At 36.0% G+C, this 19055-nt stretch overlaps 1 protein-coding gene across 3 annotated transcripts in view; it reads right to left on the reverse strand.

Moving 5' to 3' along the window:
* The window catches only part of LOC129282742 (centrosomal protein of 290 kDa-like), a 68593-nt gene that overhangs the window by 48822 nt on the left and 716 nt on the right, over nt 1-19055 (reverse strand). For 2 of the 3 annotated variants that reach the window (XM_064113647.1, XM_064113650.1), the window contains exons 2-8: nt 9674-9810; nt 8300-8453; nt 7136-7191; nt 5410-5553; nt 4052-4105; nt 2277-2429; nt 817-999 (exon numbers count right to left, since the gene is read on the reverse strand). In XM_064113647.1, coding sequence (XP_063969717.1) covers nt 817-999; nt 2277-2429; nt 4052-4105; nt 5410-5553; nt 7136-7191; nt 8300-8453; nt 9674-9766 — 837 coding nt within the window. In that variant the 5' untranslated portion in view covers nt 9767-9810. Of the gene's footprint in view, nt 1-816; nt 1000-2276; nt 2430-4051; nt 4106-5409; nt 5554-7135; nt 7192-8299; nt 8454-9673; nt 9811-12012; nt 12147-19055 lie in introns of all 3 variants that reach the window. The other variant, XM_064113649.1, reaches the window with a different exon arrangement.

The raw sequence follows: 19055 nt of genomic DNA on the forward strand, positions 1-19055 counted from the left end.
GATTTTAGGTGATGGATCTCAATCACATAAATTTTGTCATCAAGTGGAATATGCGATTACCAAAGTGTAGTTAGCGTAGTCAGCATGCTTGCATCAAACCAGGCAAAAGCATTCCCCCCCCCCCCATTTTGGGGGCTACTTATCACCCCCTAATGCATAAATCTGCAAGATTGAACAAGCTTTAACATATAAGTGAATGGGGATTTTCCAGGGCTCCTTTGAGCATTTCGGCGGCAAAATGGCCCCAAGCCCGTGTAATTGTTTTCATTGTATCAAACGATGACCTCCATGTATAGTACGCAACACAGACATCAAGAAATTTCGATATGAAATTGTGTTGCTAAGACTTGTTTCATTTCGCCCATTTCCTTGGTTGTATACTTCCAATTCAACCATATTTTTAAAATCTGACATATTTCTAAGATCTTTTAAAGTTTTATTCATTTAAATTTTTTTTTTACATGTTGATACTCAATTATCAAAGAATTTGATATTGCATAATTTATGTAGGTTTAATACATGTATATTGCAATTTGTTTTTTTGTTTGTAAGAATGTGGATATAAATTTGAAACTGTGAAACTATGGAGAAATGTTTATCATAACAGAATCGCTTTGGTCTGATTCCTGTTTACCAGAACGACCGTCTCAAGCATATTAGTTAACCTACTGATAGCTTGATTATTTGAATGCAATTAGAATTTTCTTAAGAATGGATCACAATAACTCTTTTAAAAAATGATTGATGTGACTGGACTCTGATAAATTGCCTAAATCAAGTGTAAAAATCAACACTTTTTATGTTTTTCTTAATCACCTGTTCTTTTAGGACATCATTTTCATGCTTGAGACGGGTAGCTTTGGAGTCCAATTGTCCGGATAGTTTCTTGATCTTCACGTAGTCTTCGGCAATCGCATCCATCTCCTCGGCAGCATCCTTCAACTTCTTTTCCATGTCCTTCATATTATCATTCAGGAGCTCGTTGTTATCTGTCAAATTCTACAGAAAAGGAGAGAGAGGGAGAAAAGGAGAGAGAAATGTAGTATCTGCCTTAAACCACCATTGCAATTATGTTTTATTGTTCTAGTCATTCACGCGATCTAGCCATTCTAGCGTTCTAGTCATTCATGCGATTTTCCTCTGATGAGTGCATGTCAAATAGCTTCAGCATGTCCGTTTTTAAGGCTATTTTACAATTTTGCAGTACCAAATACTTATTTATAATTATGTTTGTTGGTCAAAGTGAAAGGTGTGTGTTTTTTTTTTTTTTTTTTTGGGGGGAGAGGTTATCCTTGTCATGAGGAAAATCTGGGTCCCATTTCATAAAGACTTGTTACAATAACAAATGCACAATTTCTGTAACAAATTTACTACCAACCAATCAGATTGAAGGATTTCAGTGGCTTTTAACTTTTATTGCCAAATTTGCTATTGTAAAGAGTTTTATGAAATTAAGCACTATGTTGCATATTATTATCATTATTCTTATTCGTATTATATATTACAGAAGTACTGCATTATGGTGTAAGTGTTGTGATAGCACTGCCACGATCTACATGTATAGTCCTGTACTTGAAATTTGGTGGGTGTTTCATAATGCTGTTCATTTTTGTTCACAAACAATTTTGCATACTCCTGGAATATGTTCTATGCTGTACTTGAAATCGCTCAATGTCTATTCTACTTCTGTCATATCTAATAATGATAATAATAACAATAATATGCAACATAGTGCTTAATTTTTTTTTTTTTTACTTCGCAAATAAGGTAATAACACAAAGAAACATCAGATGTCAGTCGATAAAAATCAATTTGCATGGCTTTTCATGAAGGACTGGATCGCCAAATACAATGTTTCCAATTGTGGCATACTATTAGCCCGGCTTTATTAGCACATGCAGCTGCCATTATCAGGGGCCCATTTCATAAAGCTTGTTGCAATAACAGTTAAAAGCTACTGAAATCCTTCAATCTGATTGGCTGATAGTAAATTTATTAAAGATATTGAGCATTTGATATTATAACAAATCTTTATGACATGGGATGTAGGTGCTAAACCATCCAAGAAATTCCTCCCCTACACCTGGGTGGAGATTGGCAGATGTAGATAAACACCCTGCCAAAGGACGCAGGTGCACTGGTGGGATTCGAACCCCAGACCTTAGTGGTTCAGAGTCTTGAGACTTATCCACCTAACCACAACACCTCTACATATTCATTTTTCTGAATATCAATCCGTAAGAGAGGATTAGTCATACCGTTGAGGAGCATTTTACCTTTATTTCTTCCAGTTGACCGTTAATCTCACGGTTCTTCTGGCGGATCTTGTCCTGGTACTCCACGTCGTCCCCGCGGCGCATCTTGAGACTCTCACGCTGAGATTCCATCTGACGCTGGTAATCACGCAGATCCTGACGAAGGGCATCATTCTGGGAGGGGGGGGGGGGAGTGATATATATTAATTTATTTCATTCAATTTAGTTTCATTCATTTCCGATTCTCATTAAAACATGTTGAATAAAATAAATGATACATTAAAGGATACACAACTTAAAATAAAATACAAGTAAAATGGAGCCAACAGATAATGATCCCATAATAACTTTTCTGGATCTCATTTTGATATGTGGTATGCTCAGTGTGAACAGTCCCTTTGGAACACATGAATTTAAACTAACAATTCATTTCCATTGTTCTCCTCTGCCTGATGTACCAAACAGGGCCCGTTCTGTTGCCTTGGACCAGTTTGGGGTCCAAGGACCAAAAATGTAGGGGTAATATGCACCTTTAATAAATATTGCTTTTTGGGGGAGATACTTTTTACAACCTACTGACCAAATCTGCAATAAATTATGGAGAAGCTTTAACATTCTAGTGAATGGGGACTTTCCGGGGCACCTTTTAAAACAAATTCAGGGCTCTATTGAGCCTATTGGGGGCAACATCGCCCTAAAGCCTGCTTTTGATTTTCATTGTACCCCTCCCTCTCGCTTCCCCTTTAACAAAAACAGCCACTTGGGGGGGGGGGCAAAATGCAGAGGAAAATTCTTAACAAGTGGAATGCCTCTGGCTGTCTCACCTGCATCACGCAATTCAATATAGCAGCAGTGCTGACTTTGAAAACTACTATCAAATAATTATTCACAAAAAACACCATTCATATAATGATACAATTCTACGTTCATTGACATTTGACCTCGATCATGTGACCTAACACTTGTCAGCGAAACTTGATTACCCCTATATCCACATTTTATACACTATATCTATAAACTTTGAAAGTTATGACAGCAAACTAATAATTACCTCTAAAATGGCCAAAGTTCAATGACCTTTGATTTTGGTCATGTGACCTGAAACTCGGCCAAAATGTTCAAAGATACTTGATTACTCTTACATGTATGTCCAAGTTTCATGAATCAGATCCATAAACTTTCAAAGTTATGATGGTAATTCAGCAGATACCCCCACATTGCCAAAGTTCATTCACCTTTGACCTTGATCATGTGACCTGAAATTCGCACAGGATGTTCAGTGATACGTGATTACTCTTATGTCCAGGTTTTATGAACTAGACCAATAAACATTCAAAGTTATGATGGTAATTCAACAAATACCCCCAACTTGGCCAAAGTTCATTGACCTTAAATGACCTTTGACCTTAATCATGTGACCTGAAACTTGCACAGGATGTTCAGTGATACTTGATTACTCTTATGTCCAAGTTTCATGAATCAGATCCATAAACTTTCAAAGTTATGATGGTAATTCAACAGATACACCCATTCGGCTCAAGTTCATTGAACCTAAATGACCTTTGACCTACGTCATGTGACCTGAAACTCAGGCATGATGTTCAGTAATACTTGATTAACCTTATGGCCAAGTTTCATCAACTAAGTCCATATACTTTCTGAGTTATGCTGTCATTTCAAAAACTTAACCTTAGGTTAAGATTTGGTGTTGACGCCGCCGTCGGAAAAGCGGCGCCTATAGTCTCACTCAGCTATGCAGGCGAGACAAAAACTTGATATCCCAATGGACAACTTACCTCTCGCTTAATATCTCTAACATCCTTTTCTGCATCCTCTGCTCTTGTGTGGAGCTGTCATTTTAAAAGGGTACAGCAAAACAACATGGGTTAGCAATCAACTACATTATGAAAATTTATAACAATTATTTTTAGTGCTGTACTCATACATCAGCGATGTTAACTGCAAGAGGCGTAAAGTTTGATGACACTAAATTAATGTCACAATTCAATTTGATGATGGGCAATGAAAAAAGGTGCATAAATTATTCAACTGAATGTAATTAAAGGCTAAAACATATAAACACATATAGTTCAATTTTAAATATCTGAATGCAAAAGTTGATACAGTGGGAAAGAATTTAGATCATGTTCATATTTTTAATGAAAATTTATGAACAAAAATACTGGTTCTTCTATTGTATCAAAGTCATTAAACAAAAAAAAATCTGCAAGAGAATAATCATTCATATTTTTTGTCAATTCCTTTGAACCTTTGAATACAATGTCACATTAAATGCATTTTTTTCCAGTTCTCTTTCAAACACAAGTTTTGATGAGAGTTCTTTCTTTTCTTGATGTATCCTCCTAGTGCTGGTCAAGATCTGATTTCAATGTTAGCCGATTATCGCCAGCAAAATATCGCAGATAAAAGGATACATCACCAACTCTGAAAATTAATTTTATACATTAATTATAAGCTGCCATGCCATGAGAGCAGGAAGGGGGAAAAAAAAGTGAGGCTTACATCATGTGCTTGTCCATGAAAAACAGGTATTTGGATACCAATTATATGAAGTTCAGAGTTGGTTTAAAGTAATACAGAGTAGCATTTGTGGTAGGTAAACCTGATTAAGTTTTCATAATCAAGAATATTTTGTTCATATCATTGTTACCACGGTAAATCAACATAATCATGAAAACCTTCATGGAATATTAAACATTGTTTGAAGCATAACCCAGCACTTATCAGGTCTGCTAACATTTGAAAATGAAAAAAATGAGTCCTAATCGTGCGGTGCAAATTTTTCTGCTCGATGTCAGGTGTGTCTCCCTCACTTTTTTTTTGTTCAAGACATATTTAACATTCTTATATTCAAGCATTGAGAAATTACAAGTGTTGAATAATACGTCCCGTAGGACGGGCGTATAAAAACTATATTTCTCTTACACCCATACCCTACTACACAAATACATGTATGGGCTGATTTTTTTTTTTTTCTTAAATACATGAAAACACGGAGTGCTCCTCTTTTGGGTTGATAAAAGATCTTACAAACGGGGTAACTCTTTTTAAAAAAACGGTGTAGTGGGCAGGCCTGACTTATCAAAATTAATACATTCCAGACGGGTATGGTGAAATGATCTCATCAACTCACTCTCTCTGATTCAGTCTTCTCCTTGTAAAGATCCCTCTCCTTCTCCTTCAGCTCCCTCTGAATTAGATCCACCTGTCGGCTCAGTTCATGGACCTCATTCTGGAGCTGACGAGTGTCCCGAGATCCGCCGGATCCACCCATGCGCTAGATAAATAAATAATAATAAAAGCGGGATTTATATAGCGTGTATTGCCTGAGGATACAAAGCGCTTGCTATTATTACCCCAGCTTTAGCTCGAGCTACCATCACCGGCGCTCAGTGCCTGCAAGGAATTACTCCTGCCAGGTACCTGGGTCGAGTGCAGCATGGTGTGTATACATTTCTTGCTGAAGGAAAACATGCCAAGGCTAGGATTCGAATCCACAACCCTCTGTTTGAAAGGCGGGAGTCAGAACCACTAGACCATAAATGGAAATAGACTGTTAAAAACTGTGCTTCTACAGCTACTTGAAAAGAGATGAACCAACAAGGTATTTCAACAAATCATAACCAGTAAAACAGGAAAAATACATAAACAATATAAGAGGGTGATTTAGCCAGTCATCAACTACTCATGTTTGATAAATATATATCTCAAAGGTACAATTTAAGATTAGCTATCTAATACACAGAGCCAATTAGAAACCACGTACAGTGTACCTACATGAAAGTCAATTCACTACCCATTTAAACAAATAGTAACTACAATAATAATTCAGACACAATATGTGACTTGCCATCTAAAAACAACCAATAAGTAGCCAAAAACAAATTTCAGAATGAATGGAGAAGATATTCAAAGGGTGATTTTAACTTTTTAAGTACGGTGTTGGTATTGTGACAACACTGTACTTGAAATGATGCTGGTGTTGGGTTTGACCTCAGAAAATATGACGTAATTCCGGCAGTTAATGTTGAGCGATGATGTTGGGTGTCATCTGCTGAACCAAGCATCACAGCCGATGTTGATGATCTACGTGTCATTTCCCCATTCACCAACACCAACCCCCCGGGATTGGAAAAATTGTGATTTCAAGTTTGGTGTTGGTGTTGGTGATTTGAAGCCCACGAACAGGTGGCAAACAGGATGAAATATCCCTGTAAAATTAGATTTTTACAGTTAAGACGAGTGCAAATCATTGAAGCCTTAAACAATTTCATGGAAAATATTGTTTACTCTTTTGGATTCTTAAAGTGACTTTAGCCTTTGCATTCTGTACGATGAGATATTACTTTCGTCGTCGAGAAGTTCTCGCATGAAGTTGAGATGATCAGCAATGCAGAGGCGTGACATCATAGGCTATTGATAACGCGATCAGTATTGTTCCTCTAAACCAAGCTCGGTGTTGGAGCTGGGTTCAGCAGAATTTTCACGCTCTCAACACCAACACTGAACACCGAACTTGAAATCACCCAATGAGAGCATTAAAGAGTAGGAGAAATACAGTTTGGAGGTCGCTCACGCGTGGGATGTGCACAATGAACAAATCTCATTGAAACTTCCAGGTAGTCCAGAATAAATGGTTCAGACAAGCTCTTGCATCTCTTTTTAAAACTAAACTTTACAACAAAACTTTTGGACAGTAGGAAGAATAAGAATTTCTCTTTCAGATAAGCTAATTTTCTCATTTTCACTTTCTGAAGAACAAATTTCTATTTTGGCTATTTCCAGAGAATCTTCCCTAGCGACTTATTGTTGGTTTTGGGGTGGCAGGTTACATATAGTGTACAGAAAAAAAATCTTACCTGTAACCTCTTATTCTCCTCCTCTAATTCCCTGATCTGATCAATCAATCCTTGCTCTGTCATTTGATTTAAAATTAAAAAAAATATATATCAATAGTTCAAACAAAGAGAACAAATAAAACTTTATCTCTCTGTTCAATGTAAGATATTAAAAATATTTTATTCTTTACTATTACACGCAAACAAGTAACTTCCAATAATATTTTGCACTAATATTTCAATGACCACTGAAGATTCTCGTGAATATTTATGTCATGTAGGGCCCCCTAGTATATCAGTAGTCTAATTACTGATGGGGCTGCCAAGTCAAATTAACACAAAATAAATAAATGCAAATAAATAAAAACAAGAAACTATCGCTTCCCTATTACTTCTCCTACTCCTCTTCGTCCTTTTACACCACCCCCTCCTTCATTTCATCATTATCATTTTACATTATTTTCATATACACTTCATGGTGATGATTATGATAATCGTGATGATGATGACAACGATGATGATGATTAATGACGACGATGATGTAGATGATGACGACGACGAAGATGATGATGACCATGATGATGAAATGATGGTGATACCAATGATGATAACAATGATGATGATGATGACTGACGAAGAAGATGATGAGGAGGAGGAGGAGGATAATAATTATTTGATGGTGAAGAAGGTAAAGATGAGGTTGAGAGCAATGGTAATGACAATGATAAGAATGACAATGATAACGACTGATTGATGAAAAAGATAAGGTATGATGATGATGATGATAATAATAATGATGATGATAATAAAGATGATGACAAAGATGATATTGATGATGATGACGATGTTGATGATGGTGGTGACGATGGTGGTGATGATGATTACTGATGATGAAGAAGGAAAATATGAGGCTGAGAACAATAGCAATGATAATGAGATTGATGATGTAATGATAATTATGGTATGGATGTTGAAAATGATGATGATGATTGGCAAGTTACAAACTTAAAACCAATACAAGGAGCAAAACAGGGGAGTCTCTCATGAAGCAAATAGTCAGTGATTTCTCACTGATTCAATTGTTCTGAACCAATCAGATGCAAGGATTTCAGTAGCTTGTAACAATTATCAGTGAAAAATCACTGACTAGTTGCTTCATGAAATGCTCCCGGAACTCTGGCCCACCATTGATAACACCCTCCTTCCCCTGCTGCGTGGCTAGCTGTTCAAGCTCTTCCAGTGCAACATTAGCCTGGGCCGCCTTCATCATCATGATAGCCCTAGTCACATCAAACAGCTGCTGCCATTGGTCATCATCTTTCGCATCAGCCTTGTCAACCTGAAAATGTCCAATCAGAACAAAGCTTACAAAATAAATTTCAGAGAAACAAAATATTGTGGACCATTCAAATTCTTTGAAACAGAATGCAGAAGTTAGCTCAAAGTAACCTGCGGAGAGTTGTGTGGACAAACTCATGACATGATAATTATTGCCACATCAAATGTCTTGTCAATATCATACCAATGATATAGAATTACTATTACACCAAGCAACTTTAGAAAATATGTTTCAACACTGAACTTAATCAAAGGCAACGGCCATAGACGCTCTATTGATTGTCCTTAATGCCCTCTCATTTGCCTTGGATATTTAGGTGCTTTTTTATTTCATTTTTTTTTTTTAGTTTGGCTAAATTATAGAAATAGATCTGTAAAAAAAAGAAAAAAGAAAGTGGCCATGTTGTATTGAGGTTTGAGAAAATTGGTCTCATGATGTATGAACTGAACACCTTTAAAAAAAAATTCTTGGTTTTTTGTCACATCATATCTTACAAGGCTTTACTGTACCGGGTTTTGACGTTTCAGCACACTTAATACCAGCTGTGGGAACAATCTCGAAATAAGTTCGAACAGAATCCAATAAAATTACTACCCAAGTGTTTGTGTGTATAAATAAAAAAAATATGTGCCAAGTGGCTCTGGAAGAAAATGCGTTGTTGAAATGATACAAATGAGCAAAATACGCACGGAAGTCCATCAAATGTCAGGTATTTTTCCCAAGCAAAATTAATACAATGTCCCACATATGCTTTTCTGTGTTAGTGATCATCAGAGTAATCAGTTTTGAGCTATTAGATTACATGATTTCACAAAGAAAAGTCTACATTAATGTACCAGATCAAGATATATGATAACATGGTGACAATTAACCTGGATTTTAAGACTTTCTCATGAAATAATTGTTTGCTGCAACTATATTTTACTTTGTTAAACCTACCCCCCCCCCCCCCAGTCTGCTGTGCAAACCCTTCACTCAAGGATCTGAATTACAGCCTACTCATGCCTTGTGTACTGAAGGCCCTCTCACTCAGGAATTGAAACAGCAAGTTTTGTATGTGCTAGTCTTTGCGTGGAGACGCACTTGTTGATCAAAGTTTCAATCAGGGTCTGTGCCTGCAGACTACCCCCTCCTCCGGCCCTAGATTGTATCGTGCACAAGGGATGCTCAGGACAGCATCACGTCAAAAAGGGGGGAAAAATGAAGGATTACATTCTTACATCAGCTAACTCTTCAAAGAGCTCATCAGCCAGCTCATCCGACATCTCTGTACTCTCCACGTCCATGATCTTGTCCCAGTCGATGGGCGCCATGGTGAAGGGTCAGTCCACTCTCCCACAGATAATTATAAACAGATCTGCAAATAAGGAAGACATACAATAGGGTATACTGAACGTGCAGAAATCACTAGAGACACAGATGGTGTATGTGTCCTATTAGCGAGCACCTTTTATGAATTCAATCCTATCAAACATAGTAATTCCTTTAAATTTATCAAACTTCTACCATGACTGCTCAATTACATGTATGGTTGGAACTACCCCTTATCGACCACCTAATCTTCTAAGCATCGTATCTGCGAAAATATTCATCAATTTTACCCAGTTTTCGTCTCTTTTGTGCAGAAAATTGAGCAGATCAGATTCCCATGTTTCGCTCGGCGACTCCGATTCAATCCGCGTATATATCGACGAACAACGAATGCGACGATTTTCCATTTGCTAATTTGCACCCGTCTTTTGAAACCGACCACCCGCGATACACTAAGTTTACGGCCGAAATATTTTTACTCTTTCAAATTAGTTGTATGACGTCAACATGCTAAATGATCGCCTCACTACTTCCACTGCGAGCTCCAGCGCATGATTCGACTATTGACGACGGATATTTGTTCTAAAGCCGTTTCCCATTGGATTTCTTGGTTTTTCAGCGGGGTTTGAGTTTGGTCAATACAATTTTGATTAATTCTACTAAATTTTTACTTTTTGTTGCTTCTTTTTTTCTCGTAAAATCGATTCTTACCGTTTTTATGGACACTCTCCCGCGTGTATCGTTTGTAATTTTAATAATTTTAACGCGCGAAAGGTGGTCGGTTTCAAAAGAGGTGGTCCATATGTGGTAGTCTCACCATACCGGTACTTACACAACATTACATTACATGTACATATTTTGCAGAGATCAATTTTCTTTTTTTACGATATCATATCAGTGATATAATCCGTTCGACATGGCAAACTAATTTCACAAGCAAGCAGTCAATCACCACAACACACACCAAAAATGCACAGGCACTATCACTCACATGATTTTAACTCCAAAATCCCCTTTGTAAAGTCAAATTTCGCCACAACAAATGTGGATTCTGTGCCATATTTCAAGAGCACACAGTGGCAAAGCTCAAATTTAAAACGCGGCGTCGCCGGTGTGCCCCCGCCCCCCCCCCTTAATTGAAAGTGAGGACCTTTTTTTTTTGCTTGTCAAATTTTCCACAAAACATGCAAAAGAAAAGAAATGATCTAGACCTAGGCCACGTACGTGCAACCCGGAAATCTTATGGGCGCCGCCATTAATTTTCCATTTCGTCAAACTTCGCGCTGATTGCTGGATCCTTTTTTGGTCTCATGAAATCTGAGCCAATCACAACCATCGTTTCCTTACAAAATATGAATATGCATGATTATAAAAGAGATTTTCACCCTCTTTCATATCATTTATATTTTGTTATGGTTCTTAGTTAAAAAATAAATTAAAATATCACTTTAAATGACCCATTTTTCTCATGAAAAAAATTAATTTAAAATAGATATATTTTAGTCAATCATATAAAAAAACTGCAACTTTTTTATGAATTCTTTCAAAAAATATATTATTCTAAATGATCATCCCGATCTTTTTCTCATTTACAATTACAAGTGTTAAATTCATCCTGAGGCTGCAGTGCCATGTGAAGAACGGCAAATTCAGAGTGAAATATTGTGAGATTTGACATATGTATCTCTGGAGGACGATTTTTTGGAAAGTAAGGGATATTTAGAATTATCGCTCGAAGGATTCAAAAGAATACATTTCAATCGTTAATATTTGGGTGGCTTTTGAAATAATGTTGCTAATAAATATGTTTTTTAATAAAAACTAACGATAGATAAAGCCGCCAACATGTGAATTTCACCGTACGCTGCCTTCTTAGGCGCCCGTGCGTAGCGGCCTCGATTTTCCCTGGAACGCGGTGGCCTGTGTAGTCCCATATTGGACTTTCCGCGTTACATTGAAATTTAACCTACTCATAGTTATTCATGATCCTTTTAAAATATAACTAAATGTTGTAAGATTCAAATCTGTAGGCATATCAATAATATATGTATTCATGAATATCATTTGTGAATTTTAACCAGTTTGAGATACAAACACGCTTTCAAATTCAATTTTTAAAGTGAGTGACTGAGCTGAAATAGGTGAACAGCTCCAACTCACGACTGATTGTGCAAGTCAAGCCAAGGCAATTGACTGTTATTATCTTCCATTATGCCGATTAAAAAATGTTCAGTTAGATCCATCTTACCTTTGTATTTTTGTGCTCAACGCCAGGTCAACGGTACTTGATAGTTGAGTTGCTCGCTGACCAGGCCAGGTCCACGTCCACACGGGGGAGGAGGCGGGGGTGGGGCATCAGTCCGGGGCATTTTCAATGATTTTCTTTAAAATTAGACAACCCCATATCTGCATTAACATTTAATGCAATTTTTTTTTTATAGATCTTTGATACAAAACTTTATTTATTTCATCTCGATCACTACCATCTCTCTCGCTCTCTTTCTTGGGGTTAAGGCCAGAAGGGTACATGTACGTGCGTTGAGGGCTCTTCTGTCAAGATAGCCTATTCATCATGATATACGCACATGTTTCTCATTGATATCTTGTTCTTTGGGTCTGAATCAAAATTACCTCATCAATACAGTGAATAAAGAGATTGATCTGGGTACATATTGTTGCCTTGACTAGAGATCAGAAATTGATTTATCAGCATTTTCCTTTTTTCACATATATATGTTTCTGACATCTGCTAAATCTTGAAGATTTTGCAAAACACACGTAGTGGACAGCATGAATTGTGATTAGAAATGATTACAATTATTTTGCTCTTTTCTCATCGAATATAAATTTTCTTTCAATTAGTTTCGTATGGTTATTTACTGTAATTGAGATTGTGGTATGAACAAGAATATTTTTTTTTTTTTAAATTTAATATTACTTCATATTAATTTTCTTATCATGACCGCTGAATCCATAATCATATTCGGTTCAGAGTTTACCAGGAGTAATCTGTCTAGCCAGGAGCAAGCAAACATGGTTCGCATGCTTCAGAAACAGATTTTGTTTCAGGTAAGAATCTTCATGCCCTGGCTACTGATGAAGAGCATGCATGTTTAGTTTTGTTTTTAGTTTGATAAAAATTGTATTTTAACAAGATTACCGCAATGAGCATATTTTCCTTGCATGTTGAGAGTTAATCAGAATGTGTAGAAATGAGGGGGGGGGGGCAACATTATGATTGTCTACATTAAAAACTCAATGATTGTATTAAAACTTAAAAGACCAGTAACAGTGAGAGAGAGAGAGAGAGAGCATAAAGGAAGATTAATTTGCTTTTTGAAATTGTGTTGTTCACTTGCCTTCAATACAGGTCTACATTGTACTGTTTACCTTTCGTATAATAATATTTGAAATTCAATATCTATAATTTTTTTTAATAGGGGCCAGCCAGATGAAGAGTTTTAAACATTAAATTCATTTAATAAATTTCTCCTCAAAGTTTCCAAGGGAAAATAAGAGACATAAGCTACCTCCAACCATGGGCGGAAATCCCAGGGGGGACAGGGGGGACGTGTCCCCCCTACCAAAAATAGTAGGGGGGACACAATATCAAATGTCCCCCCTACTATTTTTGGTCTTTTATGATGGAGAAAAATGCATCATTCACATTCGAAATAATACATGTATTTTGGACTAAATGACCTTACATTTTGAGTGAAAACCTTTGTTTTTTTTGCTTGTCAAGTTTTCCAGAGTGAATAAAATAAGATGAGGGGAAGACTTGGAAAATAAAAAGAATATTTCATGTCACTATATAAAATTTTCGCTCGCATTGCCTGTTAGATGATTTTTCAATATGGAGCTTATACAGTGCGTATCAAAAAAAAGTTTACACTTTGAAAAAATCCTGTAAAATTATACACTTGTAATATCCTGAAGATTTTTCCACATTTGAACATTGGTACAGATCCATTTAAGCAAATGACAATATAACTGTCGAAAAATATTTCTGCTTGAGTGAGCACCACTTACTTTTGAAAAGTTAGTGAAAAATGATTTGCGCAGAACTTTGAAATAGTTATGCGAATAAAAGTAGACCTTAATCATGAAGAACAAGTGGAATTTAGCTAGTAAAATTGATTTGAAGATATCTTTTACCTTTCTTGACTTGTTTCTTTGCCCAAAACACTTCAAAAAGTGCATTTCACCCCACCCCACTCCCCCACACATCGAGGCCATCGTGACGATATTTGCTTTACACTGAGCTGTGATTTACATGAAATGGCTTAGGCTTGATTTTCATTTTGTTAATCATTGTCAAGCTTGGGAAAAGTGTGGAGAAACAAGTATTAAATGAAAAATGAAATGTAAACCCACTTTAAATGATAAAAACTTAGTGAAAAAATGCTGGAGATGTCTGATATAAACTTTTGTTCAGATTCAGTTATGTCCTCAGATCCAGCTGGCACAAAAAGGGTAAAGGTTGTGCTTACTAAGTGTTGAAATTTCAATTTGGGTGGCAAAATTGTTACAAAATGCTTGAATGTATCCGTTTTATTTCAATTGACTAAAAGTGCAAGGGAAATGTATGAGAAATGTTCAGCAGGGTAAGTTTGATTTTGCCCTTTCCCCTTGACACAGCGGTGAAAACAAGCATTTCTGCGCAAACAGATTTCTGCGAGCTTTACAAAAATGGACAGTGCTCATTCAAGTGTAACATTCCGTCAAAACTTTTACTTTCATTGGATAGATGAGACCCAAACCCAAGATTATATGTGAAAAAATTACCCACATGTTGTATATTTTTTAATTCCCAGGGCTTTTTCAAAGTGTAATTTTTTTTTGATACGCACTGTAGATCAAGTTTGGAAGTCAACATACATTATACATTTCACCTCGGAAATCGAACTTTCATTATTTTGTGTGATTTACAAACTGATTTTTCAAAAAGTGCTCTGTAAAAGAGACAGCTTTATGGTCTGAATATTGATATTTTCTACTTGCACCGAGCGCTTGCAAAATTCGATTTATTCAGAACCTATTATTTTTGTGTATTCCATTTAGTATTGAAAAATATCCCTTTTCAAGTCTGATTGTCAAAACGTAGCAGATAGCGCTACTCGCATTTTGATTGGCGATTTATGTATGTCTCAATATTGATTTTTATGAGAGCTTATCAAAGATTTTGGCTCGCGATTTGCGCTCGCATTAATGGTTAAAAATATTTTAACTGATGCATTCTGTTCATAATTACTAAAGTGCTTGAAAAGTCCAGTTTTCAGGCCATAATATCATCAGATTTCTCGCCCTCATTAGGCATTAATAAATAAGATATTAATTTAATGATCCATATCCACCTCACAATTTTCCTACAAAGTGCTTGAAATATACAGCTAAAATTGACTCTTTTTCAGATCGGAATATCAAATAGTTTAAGCTCGCTCCGCGCTCGCTGATAGATGTGTAGAATGCCGAGATTCTAGGTCTAAATCTGAAACACGCGCATGTTTATTCAGATATTCAACTTGTTCTCTATTTCAATCATTATCCAGTTTTTATCCATTATTAATGTAGAAAGATCCCCTATTACTCACACTTTTCATGATTTACAAAACATGAGTGGAGTGTCACGTTTTTAGGTCTAAATCTCGAATTCTTCTGCTCACGCATCAATTGTTTAGTTATATAGCTACCCTGTTCACGATTACAAAAATTGATTAAAATTTTCGATTCTTTTTGTAGAAATGTCAAAAATTTTCAGCTCGCGATTCGTGCTAGCATTATTTGATTGTTGAAATATGTAACGTCTTCATGACTAAGTGCAAGCAGTCCTTAACAAGTACCTTTTCGATCGATTCAAATTAAACGTATAAATGGTATATGAACGTTTTCTGGCTGCATTTTGCACTCGCATTATTAATGTAAGGACCGGGTGTAAGGAAGACCCCCAATTACTCAACCTTTTCATGATTTAAAAAACATGAATAGAGTTTCTCGTTCTTAGGTCTAAATCTCAAAATTTTTCGCTCGCGCTTCGCATCAATTGTTTAGTATTATACCTATTATATGTTTAAGTTTTACAAAAAGTGCTTAGAATTTCCAGTCTTTGGGTAAAAATTTCAAAAATTCAGCTCGCGCTTCGCGCTCGCATTATTTTGATTGTTGAAATATGTAACGTCTTCATGGCTAACTGCAAACAGTCTTTAACAGGTACCATTTCCATCAGTTAACCTCTGCTCGCACTTCGCGTTCGTATATAGTAAATATTTATAATTGTATATACATCTTTTTCAGGATAACAAACATTGCCCAGAATGTTCAAATTTTAGGAAAAAATACACAAATTTGCCCAAAAAATTATGCTCACGCTTCGCGCTCGCATTATATAAATAAGGACAATGATATTATACATTTATGTTGATTTATAAGAATAAAGCTAAAAAGTGACCCTGAGGACTACTCCTTCAATGAAACAGACAAAATTACCTTCAAGCGGCCGATCGGGGATTAACATTTGGCTGAAAACATTTCCCCCCCCCCCCCCCCCAATTGGCGAAGGCTGTTGTCCCCCCTACCTTTCGGGACAGATTTCCGCCCATGCCTCCAACTCCACTCGTGATAAACATATAACATTACCATGAAAAACATTTTATAAATACTAACACAAAATAAAAAAAGAATCAAATTACAAAATTGCAACATTTACATTATAATAGCAATGAATAATAAACATGATTTTTACATAAACAAGTACAAATTGGCAAAATGATTGAAGGAATAACAGCCAGTGGAAGAAGTTACATTGAACAGCCATTATAATTATTATTATCATTACTATTATTATTATCATTGTCATTAATTTATTTATAATTATTATTAGGAGTGGGCTATAAATGGGTGATTTTTGGTTTTACTGTGGGAACAGTTTTTTTGTGTTCCTTTTACCTTATCTCAACATGAAATGAAAATATTTTTTGTCTCGGGTCCGAGAAAAAAGTGTGCCGGGCCAAAATCCAAAATGGCTGCCAAAGCCCCCCAAAATCACAGTTTTGGCCACAACTTTTTTATTTGGTGGTAATTTTCTCTGGTTTTGGTGTCTATTCATATGTTTTTGGGGGCAGGCAATTTGTTTTTCCTATAATTAGTACTTTTAAACCATTATTTGTAGAGTTAAAAGGTAATTTTACCTAAATTTTCCCATTTTTGTAGCCTTTTTTCAGCCAAAAAGTAGGTTTTATCATCCTGGGGTTCTGGGATATTGGATGGTACGAGGTCAACAATAGCAAGCAGCTTCATGTAGCTATATTGCTTTTATTCCTCCACTTTGGGTTTTACTGATATTTGTGAAATACATCTTATCAAATAAAAGAAAATTCATTTATCCATAGGGGCTATACGGTGTACAATCGGCACTGTACATACTACAATGTATATATCCATGCATTGACCACCATGGCATATGACAAGGCCTGTATATAAACTATAGTGTCATAGAAATGAGCTTCAAAGGTTTAGAATTAGATTGTGAATTTGATTCCTTGTCAGCTAGCAACGTAAATTACACTTACATGTAAATATCACATACAATGTATATATACGTACATCACATTTTTATCCATATCTTCTTCATTTTGAGGCTTTTATTTTAACCTGGTTCTGGTGTCTAACTGGACTATGTTTATGGGGTCAGGTAACTACTAGTATCACGGTAACGCTGATCAACAGCCAATCAGAATAAAGGATTGCATGCAAGTTACCATTAAGTTAAGTTAACATAATGGTAAAATTTTATGCAACGGGGCCCAGAATAGCTACAGTGTAAATTACCTCTCTCCGCCCCCTGAATTAGCATATTTGACAAAACATGTCCTCAATTTCTGAGACAAAACAAATCTTCAATTTCTGAGGCATCTAATTCTAAACCTGAGAGCTCATTTCTATGACACTATAGTTTATACAAGCCTTGTTATCTGTCATAGTGGCCAATGCATTTATGCAGTGCAGTATGTATGTACAGTACATTGTACATACTGTATAGCCCCAATGGATAATTGACATTTTTTTATTTAATAAGATATATTTCACAAATATCCATAAAACCCAAAGTGGAGGAATAAAAGCAATATAGCTATATGAAGCTGCTTGCTATTGTTGACCTCGTACCATCTAATATCCCAGAACCCCAGGATGATAAAACCTACTTTTTGGCTGAAAAAAGGCTACAAAAATGGGAAAATTTAGGTATAATTACCTTTTAACTCTACAAATAATGGTTTAAAAGTACTAATTATATGAAAAACAAATTGCCTGCCCCCAAAAACACATAAATAGACACCAAAACGAGAGAAATTGACCACCAAGTAAAAAAGTTGTGGCCAAAACTGTGATTTTGGGGGGTTTTGGCGGCCATTTTGGATTTTGGCCCGGCACACTTTTTTCTCGGACCCGAGACAAAAATTATTGTCATTTCATGTTGAGATACATTACAAGGAATGAAAAAAAACTGTTGTCATATTGAAATTACAAAAAAAGTATTTTTGACCCATGTATAGCCCACTCCTATTATTATTTTATTTTAATTGTTATTATTATCATTATTATTATTTCCTGCTGCAAAACTATAAAACCAATCATATCATTTCTTTGTGATTGAGTATATTGGCACAGCTACACATGTGGGGCAAGGGGAGGGGGGGGTGTACATCCTTTTCATCACAATATTGCTCTTTTAGCTTTAATTTTCTGGTAAAATTTTCAGGAAAATTCAAAACTGGAACTCTCTTTGTCTTACGAGGTATTTTAATGCCACAGAATCAGCACGATTTTGTAAGATTTGGGATGTGGTGCTCCATAGACACACACATAATGACACAGTACACACTATAGGGGCCTGTGGACAAGGGTAGATTCAAGACTCAATAGCGGGAAAGTTTGAAATTAACACTTGTAATTGTCAATGATGAATGAATAAAGTGTTGCAAATGACCTAAATAATACAAAAAATCATGAAATTAGGATACAATAAGTTGCAGAATCGAGATATTATTGATGATTTGAACTATACCCAAAATGTGCAAGAGCACCACCGTAACTCGGGAGGACGTGCGACGCCGGGGAAGAAGGCTTTGTTAAACATTAAACATCATGAGTATTGATGAATTTTATATGTATTGATTCGTTATACATTCCTAAATTCGAAAATCGACACGACTTATTTTCCGAACCATCCCTAAATTAATTATTGTGGCCTAAAGTCACCTTATAATTACGAGCCTGTCTCTTACGATTTTT

This window comes from Lytechinus pictus, chromosome 19, assembly GCF_037042905.1.
Source record: "Lytechinus pictus isolate F3 Inbred chromosome 19, Lp3.0, whole genome shotgun sequence".
NCBI classification, from domain to species: domain Eukaryota; kingdom Metazoa; phylum Echinodermata; class Echinoidea; order Temnopleuroida; family Toxopneustidae; genus Lytechinus; species Lytechinus pictus.